The sequence below is a fragment of the Prinia subflava genome, chromosome 8 (assembly GCF_021018805.1).
Source record: "Prinia subflava isolate CZ2003 ecotype Zambia chromosome 8, Cam_Psub_1.2, whole genome shotgun sequence".
Lineage (NCBI taxonomy): Eukaryota > Metazoa > Chordata > Aves > Passeriformes > Cisticolidae > Prinia > Prinia subflava.
In genome coordinates this window covers 31,487,137-31,514,847 of record NC_086254.1, presented here as the reverse complement: position 1 = coordinate 31,514,847, position 27,711 = coordinate 31,487,137, and the positions used below count along the sequence as shown (strand labels likewise).

At 53.1% G+C, this 27,711-nt stretch overlaps 2 protein-coding genes across 8 annotated transcripts in view; one reads left to right on the top strand and one right to left on the bottom strand.

The window, feature by feature from the left end:
• The window catches only part of PLCG1 (phospholipase C gamma 1), a 41,561-nt gene extending 20,417 nt beyond the window's left edge, over window positions 1–21,144 (top strand). The window contains exons 5-32 of one of the 4 annotated variants that reach the window (XM_063404632.1): window positions 2,662–2,746; window positions 3,781–3,864; window positions 4,035–4,057; window positions 5,219–5,291; window positions 6,288–6,389; window positions 7,098–7,216; window positions 8,001–8,086; window positions 8,425–8,545; window positions 8,933–9,101; window positions 9,534–9,656; window positions 10,511–10,612; window positions 10,842–11,029; window positions 11,328–11,528; window positions 11,921–12,040; window positions 12,655–12,835; window positions 13,124–13,201; window positions 13,693–13,796; window positions 14,042–14,138; window positions 14,245–14,317; window positions 14,546–14,703; window positions 15,204–15,300; window positions 15,733–15,957; window positions 16,776–16,924; window positions 18,702–18,816; window positions 19,011–19,172; window positions 19,681–19,769; window positions 20,388–20,575; window positions 20,907–21,144. In XM_063404632.1, coding sequence (XP_063260702.1) covers window positions 2,662–2,746; window positions 3,781–3,864; window positions 4,035–4,057; window positions 5,219–5,291; window positions 6,288–6,389; window positions 7,098–7,216; window positions 8,001–8,086; window positions 8,425–8,545; window positions 8,933–9,101; window positions 9,534–9,656; window positions 10,511–10,612; window positions 10,842–11,029; window positions 11,328–11,528; window positions 11,921–12,040; window positions 12,655–12,835; window positions 13,124–13,201; window positions 13,693–13,796; window positions 14,042–14,138; window positions 14,245–14,317; window positions 14,546–14,703; window positions 15,204–15,300; window positions 15,733–15,957; window positions 16,776–16,924; window positions 18,702–18,816; window positions 19,011–19,172; window positions 19,681–19,769; window positions 20,388–20,575; window positions 20,907–20,949 — 3,355 coding nt within the window. In that variant the 3' untranslated portion in view covers window positions 20,950–21,144. The remainder of the gene's footprint in view (window positions 1–2,661; window positions 2,747–3,780; window positions 3,865–4,034; window positions 4,058–5,218; window positions 5,292–6,287; window positions 6,390–7,097; window positions 7,217–8,000; window positions 8,087–8,424; window positions 8,546–8,932; window positions 9,102–9,533; window positions 9,657–10,510; window positions 10,613–10,841; window positions 11,030–11,327; window positions 11,529–11,920; window positions 12,041–12,654; window positions 12,836–13,123; window positions 13,202–13,692; window positions 13,797–14,041; window positions 14,139–14,244; window positions 14,318–14,545; window positions 14,704–15,203; window positions 15,301–15,732; window positions 15,958–16,775; window positions 16,925–18,701; window positions 18,817–19,010; window positions 19,173–19,680; window positions 19,770–20,387; window positions 20,576–20,906) is intronic. The other 3 variants (XM_063404635.1, XM_063404633.1, XM_063404634.1) reach the window with 3 other exon arrangements.
• Window positions 21,145–22,288: 1,144 nt separating this feature from the next.
• ZHX3 (zinc fingers and homeoboxes 3) overlaps window positions 22,289–27,711 on the bottom strand; it is a 47,264-nt gene continuing 41,841 nt past the window's right edge. For all 4 annotated transcript variants that reach the window (XM_063404636.1, XM_063404637.1, XM_063404640.1 and 1 more), the window contains one exon: window positions 22,289–27,443. In XM_063404636.1, coding sequence (XP_063260706.1) covers window positions 27,433–27,443 — 11 coding nt within the window. In that variant the 3' untranslated portion in view covers window positions 22,289–27,432. The remainder of the gene's footprint in view (window positions 27,444–27,711) is intronic.

Below are 27,711 nucleotides of genomic sequence, written 5' to 3'. Positions count from 1 at the left end.
GCAAGGTAGATGCTACAGTTACAGGATGTACACATGTCCTAGATTAAATCTTGGCCCTTATTTGAGCATTAAATTTAATGTCACTGAGCTCTTTGCTTTTGCTTCTCAGCCTGAAAGTGGGTTTTCAAAGGGAACAGTGAGTTGTGATTTTAAAAAAAAACAACAAGCCACACTTGCACACCATCCTTGATCCTTTCCAGAGCAGATAGGGTTTTGGCAGCTGCAGAAATCATTCCCAGCAGTTGTGTACCCCATGCCTCAGCCTCCTGTGCTGGAGCCCTTCCTCCTCCTCTCCTTTCTGCCTTCCCCAGCTGGGTGCTGGGATGTCCCTTCCAGCAGGCCAGCAGATGGTGGCTGTTTCCACTGGCTGCTGGGCCGTTGGGTATTTGTTTTTCCAAGGGAGGCTAGGTGGAAAGAGAAGGATAACAGGATGCTGGGGTTTTTTTCCTAACTGCTGTGGAGGAGACTGTTTCACCTCTGGCCAGGAGAGCTGCCCATGGCTGGAGCAGCATTTACAGCACTGAGGGCTGGCAGGGGAATGTTTCCATCCCCTGTGAGAGGGCTGGGCCTCTGGCATGTTTGTCATGAAACCTTGAAAAAGCTCCGCAGAAAAAATTAGTTTATTTTGTTTTTACTTTCTAGTCTGAAAATACTACCAAGCTGTTTATCCAAGGTCTCCAGCACTTTAACATGATGAATAACACACAATAAATAAAATCCTTCTGTAGCTGAGAAGGAAGTGCTGGTCGCAGCTTTGACAGGGCTTGCTCTTGTCACATCAGCGAGCAGGGCTGTGGTCCAGCACCTCCTGTGAAACAGCTCAGCATCACCAGAGCTGAGTGTCGGCTCCAGCGAGTCTCCAGGGATGGCTGCTGCTGGTTCTGCTCTTCCAGCCCCTCCTGCTCATTTTCCATGAGCTTTTTTGCAGTCTCATGCTCTCACCAAGGAGGGATTGCTGCTGGGCAGCCCTGGGGACTCTGTGTGTCCTGTTGGGGGTCCCATGACAGCTGTTCCATGCTGTGGTTCCTGACATGTGAGGGCATCTCTCGTACTCCTGGCTCACTGCACACATTTCCCTGTCACCCAGGACCCCATAGCAGGGATCCCCTGCCTGGGGGTCACACAGCACCCTGCACATGACTGTGTGGGTGTGTTGGAGAAGGGAAAGGGCAGGATCTCCTCCCCAGCACACTCACTCTGAGCCCTGAGGGTAACTTCACCTGCCCAGGGATGCAGAGTTGCAGGGGGAGATACTAGTGCTGAGTGTGTGGTGCTGACTGTACAGCCTTGAGGGAAGGGGAGGCTGGGGCCATTTCCCAGCTTATTTTTTTTCTTCTCTTTGTGTTCTGCCAGTGGCAGGACACTGCAAACTCCCTGGAGGGCCGGGTGCTGGCCTTGGGCACAGCACAGGAGCTGGGCCAGGTCCTGCTCTGGCCGTGTGTGCGGCGGTCCAGGGCTCTGAGCCCAGGAACAAGGGCTCTCTGTGTGTCTCTGCAGCGCCTGACACCAGCCAGTTTCTCCCTCTCCGTGGAGCTCTCTCCATCCCTCCTCCTTCCTGTGGTGTTTGAGATCATCCTGCTTTCAGGAAAGAGCATAAAAAAGATGTGGGTCCCGTGTGAATGGCAGCATGCACCTGGGTTAAATCCCCTGTGCAGGACATCTTCCCTGGTGTTTTTATATTTGCACCCCAAAGGCATAATGCTTTCCAGACTTGCCCTATGCTTTGTGGGATGGGGGAGCATCCTGTAGGATCCTGTGTTCCCACGTGCTCGGTGGGGGACAGAAGCACCATCTGTGATTGCAGGGGTGGACTCCTAGGACTTGCTTTTAAGGCAGGAGCTGCCAGAAGATGATTGGACACAGACCCCTCAGCTTCTAAATCCTGCAGATGGGAGGCATCCTCATTTTTCCTTGCTGCAGGGCTGTTGCCCCATGTGGGGACAGCTCTGGAACAGGCAAGGGCAGCCCTGAGCTCCTTCCTGCCTGCCTCTGCCTGCTGGGGTGTGGGATCCTGCTCAGGGTTGACACTGGAGCTTTCCCTGGTCCAGGAACCAACACGTTTGGTGTGGAGGGCTTTGGGAAGTACAGCCACACTGGCTGCTCCCTTCCTGCAGCATGTGTGGCTGGGAGAGCACAGCTGGGCACAACGTGGCAGTGCCTGTGGCTGGGGACTGAAAATGGCTTTTTTCCTCTCCCTGAGATAAAATTAGCTGAGTCCTAACCACTTGGAGAGCCTCTCCTCCTCCAGCAGGCCAGGGAGTGGGTTTTGGAAGGGAGTTGGTCACCCAGCATCCGTGTTGGGGCACAGATACTTGAAAAATGCTTCTTCCTGGACGTTCATTTAAAGCAGTGTGTGGTGCCTGTCAGCTGTGGCCTCAGCTTGAGTGGGCAGAGGGTGCTGGGCTCACCCTGCTCTGCCAGGAGTTGTAGGAGCAGTATTTGCAGTCCCCACTGACATGCAGATATCTCTCTCAGCTCCCCACATCTTCCCCACAGTTCCTAGCCCCAGCATCGTTCTGGGGTCACGCATCCATCCTTGTGTCACAGCTGATGTCCCTTTGGGCAGGGTCTCTCTGTGCATGTGCTGTTGCAGCCCCAGGGTGAGACCCCTCCATCCCAGACCCCCTGAACATGTCTCCCCTCTTTCCCCTGCCGAGCCAGGATCTCTGCCAAGGATCTGAAGAACATGCTGTCTCAGGTCAACTACCGCGTCCCCAACATGAGGTTCCTGCGGGAGAGACTCACGGTGAGTGTGTGACCCCTCCACTCTCCCCCTCAGCAGTCCATGGCCTGCCTTTGAGCAAAACCTGGTGGTGTTTAAACTCCCAGGGAGTGTTTGCATAGTGCAGAGCCTCCCAGCCTTTCCTGGGAGGGCCCCCACCCACGGTGGTGACTGAAGAGGTGCCAGCTCCCACTGGGTGCCACACCCTGGCCCATTTGTGGCCAGCACCCTCTCCTTACCCCACCCTGCCTCCCACACTCCCCTCATTGCTCCTGGCTCCAGTCATGGGCTGGTGCTGGTGGGGTAGAGTGCAGACCAGCTACCAGGTCCTGTATCCTGGCTCCTGCAAGCCACCAAGAGATGCTCTGCCAGCATCACCACTGACCTGGGGGTGAAGGGTCATCTCATGATGACCAGCTGTTCCACCAGCACAGAACTCTGAGGACAAAGAGTGGTGTGTCCAAAAGAGAGCACACACTTTGGCTCTTGCAGTTTCCAGACACTTCAGATACTCTGGGCAAAAAAAAATATCAAATTATCCTTTTGTAAGTATTCAGGTAAGTGGTGACGCTTTACCAGCATGGTGATGCCTTCGTGTGGGTGAGCTTGGGGAATCATGGAACTCATTTTAGGATATGCCTGTGGCTGGGCACTGCAGAGTCCTGCTGGCCCCAGCAGAGACTGTGACAGATTTGTTAAGATTGGAAAAGCTCTCTAAAGTTATTGAATGCAGCCATTACCCAGCACCGCCATGTCCACTAAACCATGTCCCCAAGTTCCACATCCACATGTTTTTTGAACAAGTGCTTGGTGACTCCACCACTGCCTGGGGAGCCTGTTCCAATGCCTGACCACTGTTTTCATGAATTTTTCAAAATATCCAATCTAATCCTTCCCTGGCACAACTTGAGGCCATTGTGCAGGAGGCAAAGTCTAGATGGGTTTTGACCTTTATTCTGCTTTTTTCCCCAGGGATACTGTTGGGAAGAGACATTCCTTAAGCCATGCAGAGTTACCTGTGGCCTCTATAAAACCTCTGGGTTTGATTTCTTTTCCAGGATGTGGAGCAGAGGAACGGGGACATCACATACGGGCAGTTTGCGCAGCTCTACCGCAGCCTGATGTTCAGCGCCCAGAAAACAGTAAGAGCTGAATTCTCCAGGGGAGGAAAGGGAAGGGAGAAACCATATTTGTTACTGGGTATTCCCACTTAATTGACTTTTTAACCCTGCTGCCCTCGGGGTGAGCTCATCTCTTGGGAGTAAAGAAGTTACCAAGTGCAAACCTAATGCTTGTGCTCCTTCTTTTGCAGATGGATGTCCCGTTCTTGGAAAGGTGGGTAATTCTCTGTATTTTCTGGGGAAGAGGCTGCTTTCTTTTGCTCCATAATATGCTTTGGGGCCTGCAGGAGCATGTTGGGATGAGACATTATGCACTCCTCCTGCTCCTGTGCTGCCTGTGATTCTGTGCCCTGAGCAAGCATCATTGCTGCAGACACTTTAGCTCGGGGCAGGGAGGGCTCTCCCTCCCAGACACCCCAGTGGGACCCAGCTCAGGCCAGTTGGTTGATGTGAAGTGATCAAACCTCCAGACATCTCCCAGGGATTATGCTCGTGGTGGCTGCAGAGCCCTCCCCACCCAGGCAGGGCCTCTGGTGCCATTGCCAGCTGTGCCCTTCCCTGCCCTCTGCTCACCTTGGTTGTGATAGAAAGAGCTTGAATTTAGACACAGAATCTAAAGAGTAGAAGACTTACTGACCTGTCCAGGTAATTCCCAATGGTTTCCTTCCTTTTTTTTTCCTATAACCATAGAAAAGAGATGTCAGGACCCTCAGCAGACCATCTGGCTCATCTCTCTGCCCAGGGCAGCCAGCACTGCCCAGTCCACTTTGGATTTTGTGCTGTTAGTGCCCAGCATGGCCCTTGGCTGTCCATTGTGACTTACAGCAGGCATGGACCAGTCTCTTGAGATTATCAGCTGCAAACAGTTCCCTTCCTCATTCCCTGTGTCTTGCCTCCATGGGTCTATGTTCTCTGCATACCTGTAGGTCTGTCCTGTTTGTAGCCACCCCTTTAACTGCCCTGTACCTATATAGTTCTTTAGTTCTTTACACTCAGGTACAGGCCAGACCCTCTCTCTCTATATATATATGTATATATATATATAGGTATATATATAGGTATATATATATAGGTATATATATATAGGTATATATATAGGTTGGGTTTTTTTATTAATCTATTCTTCTAATGGTTTTTGCTGCCCTTCACCAGAGTTTCATGTTATCCTGCCCTTGTCAGCATGAACCCTGTGCTGTCCCTGGTTCTGAGATGTGGACATGTGTTTGCTCTCCTCAGCTCTCTGCTCATCCCACTCTGTTCCTTCAGTGCTGCTTGCTCAGGGCACATCTGGCTGCAGGTGCCAGGGAGGTGGCAGATGGCATCTCACCTGATGTGCTGCACCAGTGACTGAAGCTTCTCTCTCTCTGCTTGTCAGGGGTGGAGAAAGGTCTGAGCACTTCAGGGTGTCGCTGCTGGAGCTGCAGAAGTTTCTGCTGGAGTACCAGAGGGTGAGCTCAACACAGGCAGTGGGGAGGGACAGCAGGCTAGGCACTGGTGACATTAGGGGTCCAGTGCTCCGAGGGTAGCTGGGGAGCTGGGGTGGTTTGGCTGTGGGCTGCTCTGCCTGGCACAGCACATCCTTCTGGAGCAGGAGGTGTTGTAGGGGCAGTGCTGGGGAGGGCAGACCTGAACTCAGCCAGGCACCCTGGCCAGAAAAGGAACCAGGAGATCTGGGAGGAGTAGGGGTCCCAGGAATCAGGAACTGGTCAGTGGAGGCTGACCCAGTCCCTGTGACCTCAGCTGGTTACCAAAGGTTTGCTGCAGCCCAGAAATCACATCCGTCCTGTTGCTCAGGAGGCGTCAGCAGTTCCTGAGGAGTAGCTGATGGATTCAACTGCTGATTCTTCAATTTAAAAGCAATCTTGAGTCACTCAGCAAGCACCATGCATGTGCAGACACACACGCAGGCAGAAGCAGTGCTGCTGTGGGCAGCACAGACCCCTTGGCTCTTGCCAGGTTCCTGTCTCATTGCTGGTCTCCTCCAGGAGGCCAGGGCTGGCAAAAACACTGCCGTGGCTCGTGGCTCCTGCTGTGCCCTGTCCCCCACTGCCACCTCCCTGCCTGTGGTCTGCAGCCAGCAGGGAGTTAACCAGTGGGGAGATGCAATCTTTTGGTGGCTAATGAAGGAAACCCAGGGAGAGAGAGCCAAAGGAAGCTGGGTTTGCTTCTGCTGCTGAAGGAGGAGGGATGGCAGATGTGTTCAAAGGAGCTATCAGAGTGAAAAATGCACGGTGTTGAGAAAATGAAGCCCACTCAGAAGCAGGGCAGATTTTGTCCTTGTGTGCTATCCAGCATTTGTGCTGACAGTCGAGTTCCTGGCAGAGATGGTCTTGCATCAAAAACCGCCTCCTTAATGGTTAAAGCTTCAAGCTGGATGAGCTGCATGTGGTTTGCAGTAATACATCCTGAAATGGCTTCTTTTATGTTTCCCCTGGGCTTTGCAGGAGCTCTGGGCTGCAGATACCCTTCAGGTACAGGAATTCATGTTCAACTTCCTGAGAGACCCTTTGAGGGAGATTGATGAGCCTTATTTCTCCCTGGATGAAGTAAGACACCTTGAAGGTGGTGTGTGTGGAGTGGGGTGATGCAGGGGATGACACCCCTGGTGTGATGTGTGCTGTGGTGTGACAGCTCTGCTGCCTGTGCCTTTGCTGCAGGGAGGGGGTGCTGGAAGGGTCACGGCTCCTGTGAGCTGCGTGGCCCTGGGAGAGGGAGGTGGTTGGCAAAGGGAAGGAGTGGCTCCTGGGCTGTGCTTTTGTGCTGTGTGTGCAGCTAGGAGCACTCAGCAGGCAGTTAGTTCATCTGGAGGAGGAGAGGGGCTGCCTTTGGCTTAAGGCTGCCTTGGGGTATGGAAGGATCTCTTCAAAGCAAGAAGAGCTGAATAAAGAATAAAAACAACTAGGGATGACCATGTCACTGGCACTCTGGACTAAGCCAAGGTCCCTTGACCCGCATGGCCTTAGTAAGCTATTGCCTGCCATGTGAGCTGCAAAAGAACATGCAGAGCCAATTATTTGTCTCCAGCTGTGTCAAAGGGTCTGGCACAGATCTCTGGCACAGCTCAGGGGGCAGTTGGCAGTGCCCAAGCTGTGGTCACTCAGGCACCCTGGCTCAGGTAGCTGCTGTGCTGTGGGGCAGCCCTGGTCAGTCTGTGCTGGATGTCTGCTGGCACAGAACGGGAGGTGTGTGTGAAGCTAAACCACAGCAGCTGGCTCCTCTGCATCATTAACACGTTTCTGTTTCTTCCTGAGCAGTTTCTCACCTTCCTGTTTTCCAAAGAGAACAGCATCTGGAACTCACAACTGGACATGGTGTGTCTGGAGAACATGAACAACCCTCTCTCCCATTACTGGATCTCCTCCTCACACAACACGTAAGGACGAGGGCAGGGCTGTCTCCACCCAGCTGCTCTCAGCATCCTTTTCTCATGCCAGGGTGGGAGTATCCTGATCTTGCCTGATTCCAGTGATGGGTCAAGTAGGCTTTTCCAAACCAAGGCCAGTATGTCAGAGACCCTCTTGGTGCCCCACTCATCCCTTCTGTCATTTAGCCATAAATGTTTTGCTCATTGTCAGCAGCACACATCTGCACAGGCCTTCAGGTGCCTTCACATCCTGAGCTGTCACTCTGGTAATCTGTCACCATTCGCAATGTCATTCTCCAGAGCCTCTCAGGACAGATGTGATAAACCCCGTCAGGCTGAAATTGGCCATTTTCCACTCTCTGCTGCTACAACAATTTTACAGGAGCTGCCTTCTGTGCAGACAGGCTCTGTCTGTGCTCTGTGTTCATGCTAGCCTAAATTTAAAGGACTTAGAGCCGAAGCCAGCTGAGCAGCCCTGAGGGCAGGCAGTGAGATCCTGTCTGCCTAGGACAGGAGCTAGAGCTCATCTCACCCTGCTCTCAGGCTGCAGGGGGCTCTTTGTACCACCAGTGCTGATCTTGGTTTCTGAGGTTTCTCTCAGGACCTCAGAGGAGTGCTGGCAGCCCCTGGCAGCAGGGGCAGGGCTGAACCCCTCACCCGGGGAAAGCAGCAGGTGTGGAGAAAGGCCACTCCTGCCATGCCCATGTGGCAGAGGCAGGTGCACAATGTCCCAGCAGACGGCTGTGCCCACGGTGGGCCTGTCACTGTGCTGATGTGTTGTCTCACCTGGAAGGTACCTGACGGGGGATCAGTTCTCGAGCGAGTCCTCGCTGGAGGCCTACGCCCGCTGCCTGCGCATGGGCTGCCGCTGCATCGAACGTGAGTACCCGAGCCTGGCCCCTGGGGCTCTGCCATCACAGGAGCTCGTGGTGGTCAGGGGAGGCTTTGCAAGGAGGGCAGAGCTGAAGGTTGGCGTGGCCAGTGGAAGCATTAACACCATGATGTGCAGAAAGAGCTGAGGTGGTTTGCTATGTGGGACTGGGTGATCTGTGCCCAAGGTTTTGGTCCCATAGAAAGATCAGGGCTTTCACTGATCACCTCAGTCCTGTGTTGCCTTCCAGTACATTTCCCATCAGCTCCTGGCTCAGTCCATCTCATGGCCACGTCTTGCCTCTATTCCAGCCTTTGGGCTGAGTTTCTCTGTGGGTCTCTTTCAGTGGATTGCTGGGACGGTCCCGATGGCATGCCGGTCATCTACCACGGACACACCTTAACCACCAAGATCAAGTTCTCTGATGTCTTGGTCACTATCAAGGAGCACGCCTTTGTCACCTCTGAGTGAGTACAGCAGGACTTCAGCTAGCAGAGCAGAGAGAGGGTGGAGTCAAGGCTGTAGCAGAGTGAAGCTCACTTTATCCAGAGCTGCAGTGCAAGGCCTGGATGAGGTGGGAAGAAAGCGTGTCATGTCTCCCAGCCAAAGGGAGATTTTTCCCAGAAAAATGTTGTGGGAGGGAGGGCCTTGGGTGAACCTCAGTAGTTTGCCAGTCCTTCTCCACCCTGTGCACTCTGAAGGATGGCTGCACTGGGTGCTCTAGGCAGCACAGATGGCTGTTGATGTGAGCTGCTCCTGCAGGGCACAGAGGCCAGGTTTTGAGACAGAGCTCAGAAGTCCTGGGTTGCATCCAGAGCCAGTGCTGGCTTTCATGGCTCTGCTCCTTCTCCTAGTTTCCCCGTCATTCTGTCCATTGAGGACCACTGCAGCATTGCTCAGCAGAGGAACATGGCTCAGAATTTCAAGAAGGTCTTTGGGGACATGCTCTTGACCAAACCAGTAGATATTTCTGCTGATGGCCTTCCATCTCCAAACCAGCTCAAGAGGAAGATTCTCATCAAGGTGAATTTTCTTGCCCAGCAAGGCTCCTAAGTGAGGGAATGGGGTGAGGCTGTGGGACTGAAGGCAGCTGCCTTTGGAAGGGGGCGGTTAGCAGTGGAGGGGTGGAAGTGGAGACCTGATGCTAAGAACAGCTGGACACAAAAAAGCTCTCTTGCTCCAGGGAATCTGCTGGGAAATGAGCTCAGCTGGGTGCTGCCTTTCTTTGAGAGCATGGGGGACATTGGTATTCCTGCTTCAGGAATCACCTTTGGGAAGGAAGAGTGGGACTTCAATGCTATTTGATGATCTCTGTGGCATGGGTCTTGTTTATTCTAATCTGGAGGACCCCACTGCAGCAGGCATGGGCTTTTAGGGCTGTTCACCAGGAATTCTGTGCTGCTTTTTGGGTGCCTGCTGCCCTCAAGGTGCCTGACCCTCTCTCTCATCCCACAGCACAAGAAGCTGGCGGAGGGCAGCGCTTACGAGGAGCTGCCCACGTCCGTGATGTACTCAGAGAATGACATCAGCAACTCCATCAAGAATGGGATCCTCTACCTGGAAGACCCCATCAATCACGTATGTCTGAGCCATGGTGACCCAGTCCTTGCTCTGAGGGCTCCATCAATGACATGGTGACTCTGTCAGGGCCTGTGTGTACTGGAAGGAAGGGCTGTGCTGCAAAAGATTGAAAAGGCTCTCAGTCTGTCTGGTGTCCCTGAAGGCTGGGGGCGTTTTATGCTGGCTCTCTCTGTACTCTTCCCTAGGAATCTCCTGTGGGCCTTTGCTAGAGGCAGAAGGCTGAGCTAGAGGGAGCTCTGGGCCAAGGCACTGCAGCCTGTGATTTGTGCTGCAGGAATTTCTGGAGATGGCTGCGCTTCCAGCCCTGCCTCCTGCCAAGTGCCTGCACACCTGGCACACCTAAGCAAGGGTTTAGCTGTGTAAAGCACCAAGTGTTCATTACGGTGTGCATTTACTCACAGACCACCTTCAGCAGCTTTACTCTGCTGAGGGTTTGTCTGGGAAAGCCACATGCAAATAAAACAGGTTTTTTTTTTTAAACAATAAAGTGCAATGGTAAATCCACATAACCATCTCTGATATCTTCACCTCAGATTGCCCCTGTGCTGAGTCCATGCAGACTGTTTTCTTTTTGCATTGATTTGCTCTTCATTTGGTCATCGCCTTTTATTAGGTGTTGGAGTGTTTGCAGTGTGATTTGTCACATGCTGGGTTTTTGCTACTCATAAATCCATGTCTCAGATCTGGGGGATGTCTTGGGAGCTCCTGTGACTCACTGGAATCAGTGTTGGTGTCTGTCCTGATCGTCCCTCGCTGCTTGTGCTGATCAGGAAGAGATGATCCCGTGGGTGGATGGTGGGCAGTTTGGTGCTTCCCCAGGGGTCTCTTTGCCAGAGTTTGTTTCCTTGCAGGAGTGGAACCCACATTACTTTGTGCTGACCAGCAGCAAGATCTATTACTCTGGGGAGACAACCAGTGACCAAGGAAACGAGGACGAGGAAGAGCAAAAGGAGGTGAGGGCTCTCCTATGTGCCTGTGAGTTGTTCCCTAGGGAAAGGGAACATGATTTCCCAGGGGGCTGAGCATTGCCGTTTCCAGCTGACCTCAGGGGGAGATCGTGTGGTGGGGAGGATGGGAGCTGCTTCAGGAACTCCCTGCTCCCAGCTGGAAGGCCCCTGAGCAAAGCAGAATCCAGCACCATGACCATGGCCTCCTTAGATGATGGCTCTTTCCCCCTGCCAGGCAAGCAACAGCACGGAGCTGCACTCCACGGAGAAGTGGTTCCACGGGAAGCTGGGGGCGGGCCGTGACGGGCGGCACATCGCGGAGCGGCTGCTGACCGAGTACTGCATCGAGACAGGGGCCCCCGACGGCTCCTTCCTCGTCAGGGAGAGCGAGACCTTCGTGGGAGACTACACCCTCTCCTTCTGGTGAGGGCCCTGCCGCCAGTACACTGCTCTGTGTCACTCTGGGGGTTGTTTCCTCTTGAGACTTTCTTCATCAAGGGGTGGGGTTCCATTCCTGGGTGGTCTGTGAGCATTTTCTCCCCTTTCTGTGCCTCAGCATCATGTCAGCTCCCTGTCCCAGTGCAGAAGGGTCAAGCCTCTTGGGATCGTGATGCAGTCACTCTCCTGTGGGGCAGGAATGCCATGTCAGGCTGGAGCTGTGCCCTGAGGCAGGTGTAAAGTCTCCATGGACAGGCCTGTCTCACCCCTCCCTGTTCCACAGGCGCAATGGGAAGGTGCAGCACTGCCGGATCCACTCGCGGCAGGACGCTGGCAGCCCCAAGTTCTTCCTGACGGACAACCTGGTGTTCGACAGCCTCTACGACCTCATCACCCACTACCAGGAGGTGCCACTGAGGTGCAATGAGTTTGAGATGAGGCTGACAGAGCCAGTGCCACAGACCAATGCCCACGAGAGCAAAGAGTGAGTGCGTGTGTGTGTCCACTGGGCAGCTGGGACACTGTAGGAAGTTCTCCCAGATCTCTCCTCAGCCATTCCTCCCTTGCTGGAGCTTTCTGGTCCCCACTTCCTCCCCATGGAGCTCTGTCACAGCAGCCATGCTAGCCAGCTTCGTTGTTCATGGAGCTCAGTGTCTTGGAGGCTCAGTGCAGAGCACAGAGCTGCTGGCTTTGCTTGGGATGCCCTCTCCCATGCCACACCTCACCCAAGGGCTCTGATCCTGCCTGCCCCATTGCAGTCCCTGTCTTCCTCTGGAGGATTCAAGGAGCCTTTTAGGGGCTGGGGGGAGCGACACGTGCTGTGGCAGAGGTGTGGGCTGGGCTGGGTGTGTGACACAGGGATGTCTCTCCTGCCAGGTGGTACCACGCCAACCTGACGCGGGCCCAAGCCGAGCACATGCTGATGCGGGTGCCCCGCGACGGAGCCTTCCTGGTGCGCAAGAGGAGCGAGCCCAGCTCCTACGCCATCTCCTTCAGGTGTGTCCCTGCGGCAGGGGTGGTGGGTGCTGGAGGAGGAGCAGGCATGCTGCAGTGTGTGAGAGCAGGAGAGGTGCCCTCAGCCCAACATGAGCCCTCCCAGAACTCCTCTTGCTCCGGGATGGCCCTTGAATAAGTCCTTGAGGTCCTGCTCTTCCTCCCTTCTTCCTATGGGAGGTGGCTGTGCTCAGCCACCACACCAGGGGCATCTTTTCCTCGGTGTCTTTATTTTGGCTGAGACCTTCTCTTGCCGAGTGTTGTCACCATGAGATTTCCTAGTTTTCTGAGCGTTCATATTGAAGTAGAAGTTCTCACTTTCTCACGCTCTGCTCATGTAAACAGGAGATTGTTTTTTGTAAATACTGCCATTGTTTTGCATTCTTCTACAGGAGAAGAGAAGGCAGTCATTTTGGCCAATTGTGGATGAGGGGTGGGATTCCACCCTCCAATCCATGGTCACCTTTCTGGAAGTATATAATAAGATATAATAAACAAAGGGCAGACCTTTCTGCCCTGCTGTCTTCTCTCTCAATTTCCAGTCTCCATGTGGTCATTTGAGCGTGGCAAACAGCAACAGGGTGCCAAGTGGCTTCTCCCTGTGTTTCCCCCTCCAGGGCAGAAGGGAAGATCAAGCACTGCCGGGTGCAGCAGGAGGGCCAGACTGTGCTGCTGGGCAACTCTGAGTTTGAGAGCCTGGTGGACCTGATCAGCTACTACGAGAAGCACCCGCTGTACCGCAAGATGAAGCTGCGCTACCCCATCAATGAGGAGACCCTGGAGAAGATTGGCACAGCGGTGAGTGCAGGAGCCAAAGGGTGATGGACAGGTCATTTTTGAGCTGCTGTCCTGAGGTGGTGATGTGTGAACCATCTCTGTGCTTCACAGCCCACACCTCTTGGGGCTTCCTGACACTTGAGTGGAGTTCGGTGCTGCCCCTCTGAGCCATGCTTGGGCTGCTGTTTGCTGTGTGCAGCATCATTTTTCAGTGCTTCCTGGGGCACTGTCCCACCTACTCCAGGGTAGGGAACCTTTTCCCCTACAGTCCTGCTGTAAACACTTTGCTTTGTCCCTTTGCTTCCCCAGGAGCCGGACTATGGAGCCCTGTACGAGGGACGCCACCCTGGGTTCTATGTGGAAGCCAACCCCATGCCCACCTTCAAGGTACACTCTCACTGTTTGCCACAAAACAAACTGCAGGGCTGGAGGGTTTAGCAAGGGTCTTTTTCTTTTCCAAGAGCTGTATTAGTTTGTCATTTCATCTAGAAATGACCATTAGTTACTCATGGTCATTTCTAGATCTTGAAGAGAGAGACAGTGGAAGTTGAACCTCCAGGTTCCCAGGCTGGGCTGCCTCTGGTTCTGAGCTCGCCAAGCTAAGCCCATCAGTGGGACAGAGGAGAGTGCCTGTGTAGGGCCATACCAGACTTGTGATGTCTGCTGTGGCATAAATGGGAGCCTTGATTTGCTCTGCAGGGTGTCACTAGGGTCTGGCAGCCTCTGGCAGCAGGGCTGGATGCTGCCTGCCTGCTCATGATGTGCCTCACAGCCCCCCAGCAAACACATCTGTGGTGGGAGGTGATCTCTCATCCTGTGGGCTCATTGTCCATGTGTCCATTCCCTGCCCAGCCTCATGGGACCCCTTCTCATTGCAGTGTGCAGTCAAAGCCCTGTTTGACTACAAGGCACAGAGGGAGGACGAGCTCACCTTCACCAAAAATGCCATCATCCAGAATGTGGAGAAACAGGAAGGAGGCTGGTGAGTTGGTCCTGAACCTCCCTTTTCCCTAGGGGATATGGTCAAACCTTGCTGTCATCATCCACACAAAGATGTGTCCATTCTAGGAATGGATCTGTCTGGGGATTACCCATGAGCCGCACAGTTCAAAACCTCACAAACCCTAAAAGGAGATGGTGGAAGAGCTGCCTGTTCCCCTCACACCCGCTCAGAATATTCTGGGGTCCCCTGGTGGGTGCTGACATTGCCCCTTCCCTCCCTTGCAGGTGGAGAGGAGATTATGGTGGCAAAAAGCAGCTGTGGTTCCCTTCCAACTATGTAGAGGAAATCACTAGTCCCACTAGCCTGGAGCCAGAGCGGGAGGTGAGTATGGCCATGAGCGCAGCGAGGAGTGTTTGTGCCCCCCGAGCTTGGCTGCTTTGCCCACTTGTTTTCTGCTCTGCTCCATCCTGCTGTGCTTCCTTCCCAGCAGCAGCTGGATGAGAACAGCCCCTTGGGAGACCTGCTCGGAGGCGTCCTGGACGTGCCCTCCTGCCAGATCGGTGAGTGCCAGCGAGGGAGCATCGCAAAGGTCCCGTGAGGCCTCTCAGCCCCTCACTTGCTGCTTCCTGGGCTCCTGTTGCCTCCGGTTGGCCAGAAATGGGAGTTCCCTGTAGCTGTAGAGTGCCAGGGCAGCCACGAGTCCCTGTGCCTGTCTTCTCCCTTCTCGCTGTGCAGGGCTGGGCTCAGCAGGTGCTGTGACCCTGCCCTCTGCTCGCTGTCCCTCACAGCCATCCGCCCCGAGGGGAAGAACAACCGCCTCTTCGTCTTCTCCATCAGCATGGCCTCGGTGCCACGCCTGTCCCTGGACGTGGCAGCCGACACGCACGAGGACCTGCTGGACTGGGTGAAGAAGATCCGGGAGGCAGCTCAGACAGCTGATGCCAGGGTGAGGCCCGTGGCACGGGGGAGGCATCTCCTGCCCGAGGGCTGGGTTTTCCAGGAGCCGAGGAGCAGGTGGAGGCAGGTGGGGGACAGTGAGGTGACAGCCACTGGTGGTGGCTGGCAGAACAGTTATGGAGATGGTAAAGCCGGAGCAATCTCAGACAGTGTGGCAAGGGGTGGTGGGCGCATGGCTTGAGAGGTTCAGGCTGGATATTTGGGAAGATTGGACAACTGGGTGGGTGCTGCAGCCTCAGGACGTGGGGGATCTCCATCTGTGGAGGGTGGCAAGGCCACAGATGCCCTGTGCTGGTACCAGTGCCAGGGTGTAGGACCTACCCAGGCCCTACCAATGTGATGTCCCCCATGCAGACCTGGCAGATCTGCTGGTGGTTCCCACAGTGTGGGCAGGAGCCACACCAAGCAGTGAGGGTCAGTTTATGAGTTGTGTCATCCATCACCACTGCTCCTACCTGACCTGACGCCTCTCTCACCCTCTCTTGGCAGCTCTCCGAAGGGAAGATGATGGAGAGGAGAAAGAAGATTGCCCTGGAGCTTTCAGAACTGGTGGTCTATTGCCGACCTGTGCCCTTTGATGAAGAGAGTGAGCATCTGCTGAGCTGGTGGTCATCACAGGCAGTCACTGTGGCATTACAGACCCTCTGGTGTGCCCCAAGGGGCTGCTTTGGCTAGATCTCAGCAGAGGCTGGGTGTCCAAGGTGCCCAAATCACCAGTTTACCCTGGAGCTCTGGGTAACCCCAGAGGGTACAAGTTCCCTCTCCTATCCCTCTGTTGCTGGGGTCTGTCAGCACCCAGAGCAGCTGCTGAGTGGGGCTGGGGAGCATCATGCCTGGTCAGTGGGAGCTGTATCATTGGTGTTGGGCACCTGGCAAACACCCACTGGGGCACAGCAGGGTCTGCACAGCCCTGGTGGCTGTGCCAGGGGTGAGAGGATGGCGTTAACAAGGAGCTGGGGTGGTTAAGTGTCAGCAAAGGGAGCGTGCTGCTGGCTTACACCGTGCTGTCCCCTCCCAGAGATTGGCACAGAGAGGGCCTGCTACCGAGACATGTCCTCCTTTCCCGAGACCAAGGCAGAAAAGTACGTCAACAAGATCAAGGGCAAGAAGTTCCTGCAGTACAACCGCCTGCAGCTGTCCCGCATCTACCCCAAGGGCCAGCGCCTCGACTCCTCCAACTACGACCCCCTGCCCATGTGGATCTGTGGCAGCCAGCTGGTGGCACTCAACTTCCAGACCCCAGGTGAGGGCAGAGGGCGTGGGCTGGGGGCTGGGGGTGCCCTGTGCCCCCTCCGAGCCACCTGCTGAGCCCTGCTCCTGCACATGGGGGCTGGGAGGGGCTCTGGGTCTTGGAAGGGCTCTGCAGGCACTGAGACCCGGGGTAATGTACTCCAGAGGGCTGGATTGAGGCAAGGAGCTGGGCTGAGGCTGGGGATTATGCCATGAGAACAAGATGAAATGGAGAGGAGGCAGGGAGTCCTCCCAGGTCTCTGGTGACAAGCAGGGCAGGCAGGGAAGGTGCCAAGGGGGATGGTGCAGCCCCAGGCTTGGGACACCAGCTGGTTGCATGGTCTCAGTCCAGCTGGCTGCTCTTCTTGCTTTTCCCCAGTTCCCATTCCTGCTCCTGCAGTGCAGTCCAGCCTTCCCTTCCCTGGCCTTTGCCAAGCCCTGCTGTGAGCCTGCTCAGCTCACCGACACACCAGCAAACAACCTGCCTCTTTCTTCCTGCCGGCTTTTTCATTCCTTCTGTGAATTCAAGCATCTCACAGGGGGTTTGGCAAACACTACAGTCAGCACAAGGAAAGCTGACAAAAGCAGGAGGAAAAGAGGGAGGTGACCCATGGAGCACTGGGTAGCTGGGCAGGTCGTGCATGAGAGAGTCACCTCATGGCCCCGACACGTGCACAGGCTGCAGTGGGGACACATTGCTCAGGATTGCCAAGGGGTGAGCCAGGTCCTCTTGCCAAGGGCTTCCTGTGAAGCATCCATGATGGGGGTGATGATCTAGCTAGTGAAAAGTGCAGTCCTTCATCTCATGTATCTCCTGCCTGTGCTCTCCAGACAAGCCCATGCAGATGAACCAGGCCTTGTTCATGTCCAGTGGCCAGTGTGGGTACGTCCTGCAGCCAACCAACATGAGGGACGACATCTTTGACCCCTTTGACAAGAGCACCTTGCGGGGCACAGAACCACTCTCCATCTCCATTGAGGTCAGTACCACCCCCTGGTGTGGGGGAATGCAGGCTCAGACCCCAGTGGTTGTACCACATTTGGGTGAGAGGATGGTTTTTCTGGGCTCCTGGCTCTGCCTGCAGCTGCTCCTCACCAAGCCCCCCTCAGCCCCTGTCCTGCAGCACAGACTGGGAGAGCCCTCGCTGAGGAGGGGCACCCACGGGTGCTGCTGAGGGTGCCTGGAGAGCAGCAGCAGGAGCATCCCTGCATGCTCCCCCAGGACTCCTCCTGTCCGGCTCCCAGTGCCAGCAGGTGGCATCCACGAGCCGCAGAGGTGGCATCCCTGTCCCCAGAGCCTGGCCAGGACTGCATCCACAGGCTAACATCACAAGGGCAGTGCCTTGTCCCCTCCTTGTCACTCAGTTGCTCCAGGCTCCACGTTTCCATTTCCCCTTGCTCATGGCCCCTCTTGGGAAGATGCTCGAGATCAAACTTTTCAGGCCATTTCTGTGTTGTGCTGCTGGTGATGATAAGAGGAGGGGAGCTAAGGGTGGGGGATGCCAGAGGATGGGCTGTGGATGCTTGATGAGGTTTTTTTACTTCCCTAATGGTGGAACTGGCTGGATGGTTCCTGTGTCAGCTCTCAGAGCTGCACAGCAGTGGCTCTGCAGGGACGTGGGGCAGCTCGGCAGGCAAAGCTCTTGGAGGGCTGTGCCAAACCAGCTGGCTCTCATCTTTGGACCAGCAGGGTCCAGTAGCCTGTACAGGCATTCCCTGTGGTCTCAGAACCAGAACTGTGTGTCAACAGTCTCCTTTGCCAGTCCCCTCAGCTCGTGTAGACCTTGGGGAGGATGCAGTGGAGATCCTGCCTTTTGGTGCTCACAGGTTTCCTCTGCAGCCACCTCCGTTTCAGAGTGATCCCACCTAAAAAAGCCACAGCCCTTCTCCATGAGGACACCCATCAAGTACCCTCTGCACCACTGACCCCATGTCTCCCTAAAAATTCCCTGCCCCATCTGTTTTCCAAGCCCTTCCTGCACCTCAGGATGCGGCTGCCACCACTAAGTGTCAAGAGTCATTGTGGCAGTCACTGTCGCCTTTAAGAGACAGGCTCAGCCTCTTGTTTTCTGGCAAAACTGCCTGCTGCCCCCACCAAAGCCAGCTTTCATGGATGGAGAAGCCATCTCGAGCCCAGCATGACTCAAAGCACATGATGCAGCGTTGGCAGCAGGTCCTTCCCCTGCAGCAGCAGCGTGCCGACAGCACGCTGGAGCGACATATGGCCACGGGCAAGAGGGAGCTGGGATTGCTTCTCCTGCGAGGAAGCAGGTTGGCATTTGAGTGGAGCACAGACTGTGCTGCAGACACGAGGCAGAGCAGTGGTGGGGAGCAGCTCCTTTTCCTCCTGGCACCAAGGCAGGAGGGCTGAGAAGTTTCAGCGAAGATGAGGGTCCAGGATAGTGCTCCCGGCAGGGAACAGTGCTGGGCTGGGCTGGGGTCCAGCTTGGCAAGCTGGGGGAGGGATGCTGTGGCCCAGGCCTGGCTGTGCCAGCAGCAGGCAGGAACCTGGAGCAGTTCAGCTGCTTTTTTTAATGGCTTACAAGTCAAACGGGGGATCAAGAACACTATAGCAGCTTCCAGGGGTGGGAGCTGTTTCTCTCCGAGATGCCAGGCTGGGCTGGCTGTCACTGCTGCTTCTCTCTCCAATTTGCAGAGCCAGGATGATTTATTTGGGAAGAAAATGTCTTGGGATGCAAACACATTTTTTCCCCTTTGTTTCTTTCTCTTACCAAGTCTCTCCTGCTCTCTGCTCAGGTCCTGGGGGCCCGGCACCTTCCCAAAAATGGAAGGGGAATCGTTTGTCCTTTCGTGGAGGTGGAGGTGTCTGGTGCTGAGTATGACAACGCCAAGCAGAAAACAGAGATCGTGGGTGAGTGGAGTGATGAAGGGAAGGGAGAGGGATGCACCAGCACTCCTGATCCTGGTGTGAGCCATGGGCTCTGCAGCAAGGCCTGGCACTGAGCTGGGAGCTGCCCTCATGCTGCCCCCGAGCCCAGCATCAGCCATGGGGGCAGTGGGAGGACTCAGTGGGGCTGCCCACTGACAGATGTGTTTTGTGGGCAGCTGACAACGGCCTGAACCCTCTCTGGACCCCGAAGCAGTTCCACTTTCAGGTCAGCAACCCTGACTTTGCCTTCCTCCGCTTCGTGGTGTACGAGGAGGACATGTTCAGCGACGAGAACTTCCTGGCTCAGGCCACCTTCCTGGTGAAAGGCTTGAAGACAGGTGAAGCACTTGGGACAGCAGGGAGGGCGGTCATGGTGGCCCTCACCAGTTCACACTGTTAGCCAGTGAGATGCTGAGCTTCATGGGGGGCCATGGTGGGCCCCAGGCTGCCTCAGTCCCTCCTGTCCCCATGACAGGTCACATCCCCAACCAGTCAAAAGAAGGCAGAGCCATTTGCTAACAGCCCTTAGGGCCATCTGCCACTTTGAGAGAAATTTGGGAATTTGGAGAATCACAGAATCATAGACTGGTTTGGATTAGAAGGGACCCTAAAGGCCATCTTGTTTCAGCCCCACTACCATGGGCAGAGACACTTTCCACTATCCCAGGTTGCTCTGAACCCCATCCAACCTGGCCTTGGACACTTCCAGGGATGGGGCAGCCTGAGCTGCTCTTGGCAGAAGAGAAAAAGAGCCTTGTGGGAGAAGGACCCCCTTGAGTTGTGTGCCAGGGCACTGCCCCCTCCCCTCCTGTGCAGCGAGTGACACCAGGGCTGTCTTTGCCGTAGGTTTCCGAGCTGTTCCCCTGAAGAACAACTACAGCGAGAACCTGGAGCTGGCTTCTCTGCTTGTCAAGATAGACATTTTCCCTTGCAAGGTGAGACTGGCTGCACACACAGGAAGGTGATGGTGCTGCAGGGCTGAGGAGCAGAGCCAGTGAGCCCAGCCTGGCCCTGCCCACTCTCCTGCTCCAGCTGGGGCAGTGAGGCTCAGTGGTGCCTGGCCTGAGTGCCTGTGGATGGCTGAATTCCCAGTGCTGCTCCATGGTAACGCCCAGCAGGAGAGCAAGCACTGGGTTTGCCTCCTGCAGCAGTCTGGGTGTTCCAGGCAGGGTCCTGCCTGCACAGTGTTTGACTTGCCTGGCAATCCCTTCAGCAAAAGCTGGAGGAGGTGGATTTGTCCCAGTGCCTGTCTGTGCTCCAGGGACACTGCAGCTCAGATCAGGGAACTGGCTGGCCTGGGGCTGTCCCTGTTGGCATAAACGGAGGGCAGGGCTCCTTCTGAGACAGATGGTTCTTTTATTTCTTCATTTAAAATGGTGCTGGTGGGAGCCAAGGATGGCTGTTAGAGCAGCTGCACATTGCAAAGTCCAAGCCCCCATGAGCCCTGGACACCCTGCAGGGCAGCCAGGGCCCTGCACCACAATTGCCCTTAATACAGGATATACGCTTTGAAATCACAAGCCTTTAACTACAGCAATTTTTACTCATCCAAGCAGGAAAATGGTGAAATAAACCTCTTCAATGCCTCATCCCTACGGGAACGAGCAGGGGATGGCTCCAGCCAGCTGCTGGCAAGCAGAGGCAGAGAGGGCTCCTTCGAGCTGCGGTACCAGCAGCCTTTCGAGGATTTCCGTGTGTCCCCGGAGCAGCTCGCTGACCACTTCGAGAGCCGGGAGCGAAGGTGAGGCCAGGGCTAACTCAGCTCTTCCCCTGCAGCACAATCCCCCCACCCCTGCATTTAGTCTGGCTGGAGGCAGATGAATGCAGCCTCCCCCTTACCCAAAGTGGAGCTGCAGCCTTGGTTTGCTGCGTGGAAACCGTAAATTGGAGCTGCACGGTGTCACTGTGGGAGTCACTGCTGGGGGAGTAGGGTGGGACTGCACAGCTGGTGCCATTATCCCCAGGTGTGGGGGATGTGGCTTTCCTCTGGTGGACAACTGGAGACCAGCAGAGCGTTGTCCTTGTGGTGCCAGGGCCAGGCTGAGCTGTGTCCCCTGTGTGTCCCCTTGCAGGGTGCTGCGGAGGACCCGGGTCAACGGGGACAACCGGCTGTAGCACGTCCCGGCGGGCGAAAGCACCTCCAGTGCTTGTGAATCTCACAGCACGCTGTGAACTGGTTTCTATGGAAACGGCACTGCTATGGCCTACTTTCAGGCAGCTTTTCCAGTTTCTCTGCTGAAGTGTGTTCAAGTGGAGAACTAAAAAAAAGAAAAAAAAAATACTGGAAATAAACCCCACCCCTAACCAAGCCCAAGCACCCACCAACCTTCACCATGAAGCCCTTAAGAAGCGCGTCGGTGCGGACAGGCTGGCAGAGGCGAGAGGACAAACTGCCCATAACCACAAGAAGAGACCTCAAAACATCCCCAGCCAGCCTCTATGGCACTGCTGTGCCTGTAATGCAGAGCTCGTGTGCAGCTGCTGGAGCCTGTCTGCAGCCATCGCGTGCTGTGTCCATGCCCAGAGCTCCAGGCCAGGTGTGACTGCAGTGACCACAGCAGCACCTCTGCCTGTCCTGGCGACACAGATCTGACCTTTATAGCCACTGCCGAAGGGTCCAGTAGTGAAACTCAACATTTACAGGGCCACTCTAGCTTTAAACGATAATAAAAGTGTCAGTATTACCTGTGTGCTGGCTCAGGTGTCTGGTGCTCTGTGCTCTGCAGAGCTGAGGTGCAGCCATTCCTGAGGGGAAGTGGCACTGCCCCCTCCTTCCTCCTGGTTTTACGGGGGAAAAATAACCAGGAACAGCCCCAGGTTTTATGCTGTTCACTCAAAAGGATAAAACAAAGTTATGTGCTGCAGCTGCCCGTGGTGTTTTGAGGCAGCCTGGGGACAGAACTGTGGGGTGAAGCACCCTAGGATGGAACTGGGCTCAAGATCCTGCTGGAGCACTCACTCATGGCCTTACCTCATGGAAAATCTGTCATTCTTTTGGAATAAATGAGGAGGTTGTGATGGAGCACTCCCAGCCCAGCAGCTGGAAGGCAGGCACAGCCTTCCCAAACCCTAGTGCAGGCACCAGTCGACTCACGTTTGTCTTTTACGCTCTTTATTTAGGAACAACCAAAAATGTCTGGTTTCATTTCAACAAACTGTACAAGCAAGCTCTTCCCCTCGCCCACCCTCACATCCACATATACAAAAGGAAGGGAAACTTGCCATTCACTTCTCAGAAGTGGCATTGTTGCTACAGGGAGTTCTTGCCCTCAGAGGGTAAGAGAGCAGGTAAAGTCCATAGCACGTCCAAGCTACCCTAGCCCTAATAATAGCTACAGCCCACAATCACAGGCAGCTTCTTTTTTTGTTTCCTCTTTAAAACCTTTACCAAAAGTAAAAACTATTTCCTGTTTCACACGATTGCCAAAGTGACCATTGAAAATTGTGGTCTTGAAAAAAAAAAAAAAAGAAAATAAAAGAACAACCCCCCTGGAACCCCCCACAGCTCCCCGGTACAAAGACAGCTTTACACAGCAGAGCTCTCACTCTGCTCCCTCACTGCACCGGCCACCCTTATGAAAGGTCCCGTTGCAGCTACAATTACATTTTCCTTTGGATAAATCCAAGCAAAAATTCCAGGTCATTCAGCACCAGCATGATTTCTAAATAACAATAATTAAAAAAAAATAAAAGAGACCCCGTTAGGCTGACTTTGTGGTCTGCTGAGAAACAAAGTGATCAACACGCTGTTCCCAAAGTCTCTCTTTTAGTGCAATGTTAGTATGTGCAAGGGGAATCACAGCCACGTACCCATAACACCACCACAAGCCAGATGGGGCAGAGAGAAAGTGCAATTTTAGCTAGAAATTTTCTATGCCATGGATTCCTAGCCCAACCTTCACTAGCACCAGTAAGCAAGAATCCTCCAAACACCACCTTCCATCAGCAGAGGGAAAAGGGGGCTTTAATTGTGCCACCAGAACATGCCAAACGTCAGCCAAGAGAGCACTTGGGCCATAACAAGAAAACCCCAAATTAAAAAAAAAAAAAAAATAATCACTGCTTACATAACAGAGCTCCCTTGCCCTGCTTTAGAGTTTTGTGATGCCAATCCAACATTCCTGGCACACACCACTGCCAGTAAAACATACAGCAGAAACTAAATTTCCCAATAAAAAGAACAGGGATAGCCTGCAAGTGCCTCCTTCCCCTCCATGTGTTGTGTTGCCTAATCTTACCCTGCTGGCTTTGGGATCAGCTGAGAAGTGACACCAGAGGTTTACAGGGGAGCTGAATCACATCAGGACCTTGACTGATCTGAAGAGAGTGAAGCCAAAATTATCTGGGCACCAGGGGGAAGAAGTTTACAAGCATTTTAAATACTGTCACTCTGATGGGAATGTGCAGCATCACATTCACTTTGTAATTTATGCCCAAGTGCTGAAAATCATCTTTTTTTTCTGATTCCCAATAAGCCAGCTTCTGATCAGGTTGTCTCTGTTTTATCTGTAAGAGAGGGGCTGCAGAGAAAACAATACAACACTTCTGCAGGTGACAAAAAATCTGTTGCTTTCCAATTAAAAAGAAATAGAACACCCAAAACCCTAAATGAAAAACCAGCCTACTACAGCTTCCTTCTCCTGAACTGTCAGGGGACATGTAACAAAAATGAACCCAGCAGGTATCTTCCAGCTCCTGTGTGAGGTTCAGGACTACACTGTTTCTCTGCCAGCAGCTTCTGCTTTAGCTGGTGGCTTCTCCTGGTGACCAACTCAGGGAGGGGACATGAAATCACACTGAGATCCTGCAAGCACCTGTGCCCATCCTCCCACTACGCTGCAGGCCTGATGTGCAGCATCGCTCAGCTGTCAGGAAAGTGGAGATAGGAGCCTGTAGATCACAGTTTGTTTAGTGTTCTGCTAAAAAAAATATTTAAAAAAATTTCAAGGCTGCTAATTACAGAGCTGAAAAATAAAGTACTCAAATGAAACATGGAACAATGTCTAGAAATCTCATGGCGGGGGCTGCTGACATGAATGAATAAAGAAACTCAGTTCCTTGCACCAGGAGAACCAGCAGCCCTTTTCCATGAGCAAGCCAAAGCCAGCACAAATCAGGGTTTCGGGTTATTAAGCAATTGGATTGTGCCCTTAATCTAAGCAGCCTCGGAGACATAAGTAACAAGATTCACATGGATTAAAATTGATGGTTTCTGCTGTGCCTGCCAAGCCCAAGCTCAGGCAGAGCGGATGGAGGCGGAGAATTTAATTTCCCTTCCTTACTGATGCTGGCTACATCACCTCGATCTTACACCCCTTTCAAGTCAAGATAGTCATCTTTGATTAGATGATGATAAATATTCACACACTACGAAGAATTGTGGTGACACTTCCTCTTAACACCACAAGAGCTGCTGTTGGGACTGTCAAGCCACCTCTCAATTTTTCTTTTCAGTTTTGGATGCAAACACTTTTCCAGTGTCCTACACCCAAACCCAAGTCTGTTTGGAGATGGCACCTGTTTCTGCTCCTCAGCAGAGAAACAGAAGACCACAGAGCTAAACCCTCAAAAATCTTCAGCTTATACTTCATGGAGATTTCAAGTCAACTAAAAAATGTAGATAACAAGGAATGTAGGAGTTAGAAAGGGAACTCAATCATTTTTTGCTTTCTTTTTTGTCTCTAAATCTTACCCTCCCCACGCAAAGGCATTTGCCAGCCCCATCGCCATGTCCAAGGGGAGTCTGCATGGAACCACTTTTTAAAATTCCTCTGACCCAAAAGAAAGAAAACTCCTGCTGTGCTTGTATGAATGCATGGAGACAAAGCTCAAAAACCTCAGCAGCTTCCAACCCTCAAGGCTGGTTTTTCTGTGTACACCGGGAAATTCTCCCTCTAGCTCACAAGACTTCTTTTCAATTTTTCTACAAAACCGGCTAAATACAATCCAAGTGCAAAATATTTCAGCTAGTGCATCAAAACATGGTTTGAAGGGACCAGTTCATACCATAGTCCTTAAGCATTCCTGTAGATGGAGCGGGGATCACTCTTCCAATCAGCCATAGGCGCTTAAGTGTACACCAAAAATTCCGCAGAAAATCACCTTGAATGGGCAAACTACACTTCCAACGTATTTATATAGCAAGTAGTTAGTAAAAGTGTACATTGTTAATGTACATCTTAATGCAATAAAGAATCAATGGCATATTTGAACTGTATATATGTGTAGTTAAATAAACCTGCATGTACATAGACACTACAGAGTAAATTGACCTACCTGTATTTGTTCTCTGAAGGCGACACTGTACATACATCCATATTCTCAGGCTGCACGGCTCCCAGATCTGCTTTCAGCTCTAGAACCACCCAGATTCTCCCCAACTCTCTGATATTTTGGGGGTGCATAGGATTGCACCCATGAGGGTAAACCCCTGGGGCTGTCACCAGCTGTCCCCGGTCCCCAGAGAGAGCCACGGGGATGCCACCGGCTGAGCCATCACCAGCCAAGGCAGGATGGCTGCTGGTCATGCCTCCAACTGTGCCATGAGCTTTAACAGTGCTTCCAAAGGCAAATTCAGGGAGCCTGGTGCCACCCAGGCTGCTCCAGGCCGGTGCCACCCCTGCTCACAGCGTGGTGGCATGGTTGGTGTGGCTGTGGTGTCACCCCTGCCTGGGGCAGATGGCCACACTTGGCCATGGTGTCACACCGTGTGCCAGGGAAGCCCTGTGAGCTCAGGCACCCAGCACATCCCACCAGGCCAGGGAAAGCCTCTGCCAAGGCACTGAGCAGCCACAGCCCCTTCCAGCAGCTGAGGAAGGCGGCCTCTTGAAGAGGGGGCAAAGAAAGAATTGCAAAAGCAAGGGCAATTAAAGGTAGAAATCAGACACCATCTTTGGAAGAAGTTCTGAAAGAGCTTTTTTGGTTTTAAATCAGATTTTTTGTAAATCTCTGGATCCGATCCTCTGGGGTTTGCTACCCACCCTCCTAATAAATATCATTTACCACGAACAATAAAGTCTCCCACATTAAAAAGATCTCACTAAATAAAAACCTTCTACTGAAAAAGCTTGGCTGAGCTGGCTTGGCAAAAAATAAGGAGCTATGACTACTCTCCATAAATACATCAGCAGATAAACACCAAAAACTATTTAAGTTAAAGGACAATGTTGGCTCCAAAACAAACCAGGAATGAACCAGCCATGAATTAATTCAAGCTAGAAATTTAAATACAGTTTCTAACCACTCAAAGGCAGTCAATTTTGGGAATAGCCTTCCAAGAGCAAAAGTGAAGGCAAAACATGGAACCAATTTGGAGTTGGGATTTGATTAGTTTGTGACAGAATGATCTGACACAGCATTTGGCTGGACCATTCCCTTCTAGACTTTGTTTTCTATTAGAAAAGAATATTTAAAGCAAAAATGTTCAAGCAGTTGCATCACACAGCAACCACCCAAGACAACAGACATTAAAAATGTACAGGTACCAGCCAGCAAGCAGGATAACTGGGAAATTTATTTTGCTCTTTTGCCAGAACTATTGCACATGGCCTGGAGAAAAAAAAAAGGGAAAAAAAATAAGAAAAAAACAAAAAGGACTGGATCAAACACATGAAATCACCAGCAGTGCTGCAGGAGGATCTGCCATGTAGGGCTGGAAGAAAGAAAACTTCCCGATGGCAGCAGAGCCGCTGCCTTGGAGACAACAATGACTTGAACTACTCACAGCCACGCTGTGACTCTCTGCATTTGTTCTCTGAAGAACAGGCTGTTCTCTCCAAACAATGAAAAGGATTCCAGGTCAGGATGCAAAAATTATTATGTGCTAGTTCTCAGAGATTAAAGAGAGACTTGGAGATTTAACAGCCTGTTACAGTCAGTCTCCAGGAGCACAGGGGAAAATTCTGGCCAGCAAGGGAAAAATGACACCAAACTCCACCTCCCGGGCTGCTCAGGTCTGGGAGCCTGCTGCTTATCAGAGTATGCAATGCTCACTCTAACCTCTAACCTCTGGAGGGATGAGAATCTCACTCAAATTCAAGACTGGCAGTTTTCTTCTCAAATCCCTTCCCTTTTGTAATACACTCGCACTTATGTGCTCACAAAGCTCTTCACTGCCAGAGCTTAAGGACCAGAAAAGGCAGAGAGGATATATGCAGTCATGCCAACCTTTAGAGAACAAACACCTTAATGGACAGATGAAAAAAAAAAAAGAAAACAGAAACAAGTACTATGCCATGATAGTCCATATCTATGCAATGATCTTGTTTACACGACGTCTGAGATTTGTTATGCTTGTATAGGCAGCTGTAGGCATCGGTATATGAATATGAAATCTGAAAGTCTGTCACTGGAAAGCAAACAGGAGCATCCAATTTCCTGGGTGTGAGCTGAGCCCCCGCCAGCTCCCAGCCCTCTCCTGGGCTGGGCACACAGAGCCCAGTCTGTGCACGTGCTGTGCTCCAAGGTGTCACGGGTGGCAGGGCTTCATCACCACGTCCTGCTCCTCAGGCTTGGATCAGGCTGGCCCATGGGTTTCTTAAAGATCACAAATTTCTTCTCAAGGGTAAGAGCGGATCCTCCGGGGCTGGTGGTTTGAGTTCAGTCTGTTTCTGGAAAAGAACAGAGGTGTTAGAGATGCTCCTGGCCATGCTCCAGTGGGGAGGAGGGGATTCAGGAGTGCCTCAGAATAGGCAAGATCAGGAGCTTTGACAGAGTCAGCTGCAAAGAAGGGCTTGCAATATTCAGAGGGGCCAGGAAACCCAAAATCCTTGTGTGGAGTTGGCTTTGCATCCCCTAAGGAGGGATGCACCTTTGCTAAGAACCTCCTGCCTCTGTGCCCTGAGGGTTGACAGGACCCCCTCGCTCTGGCTGGCAGAA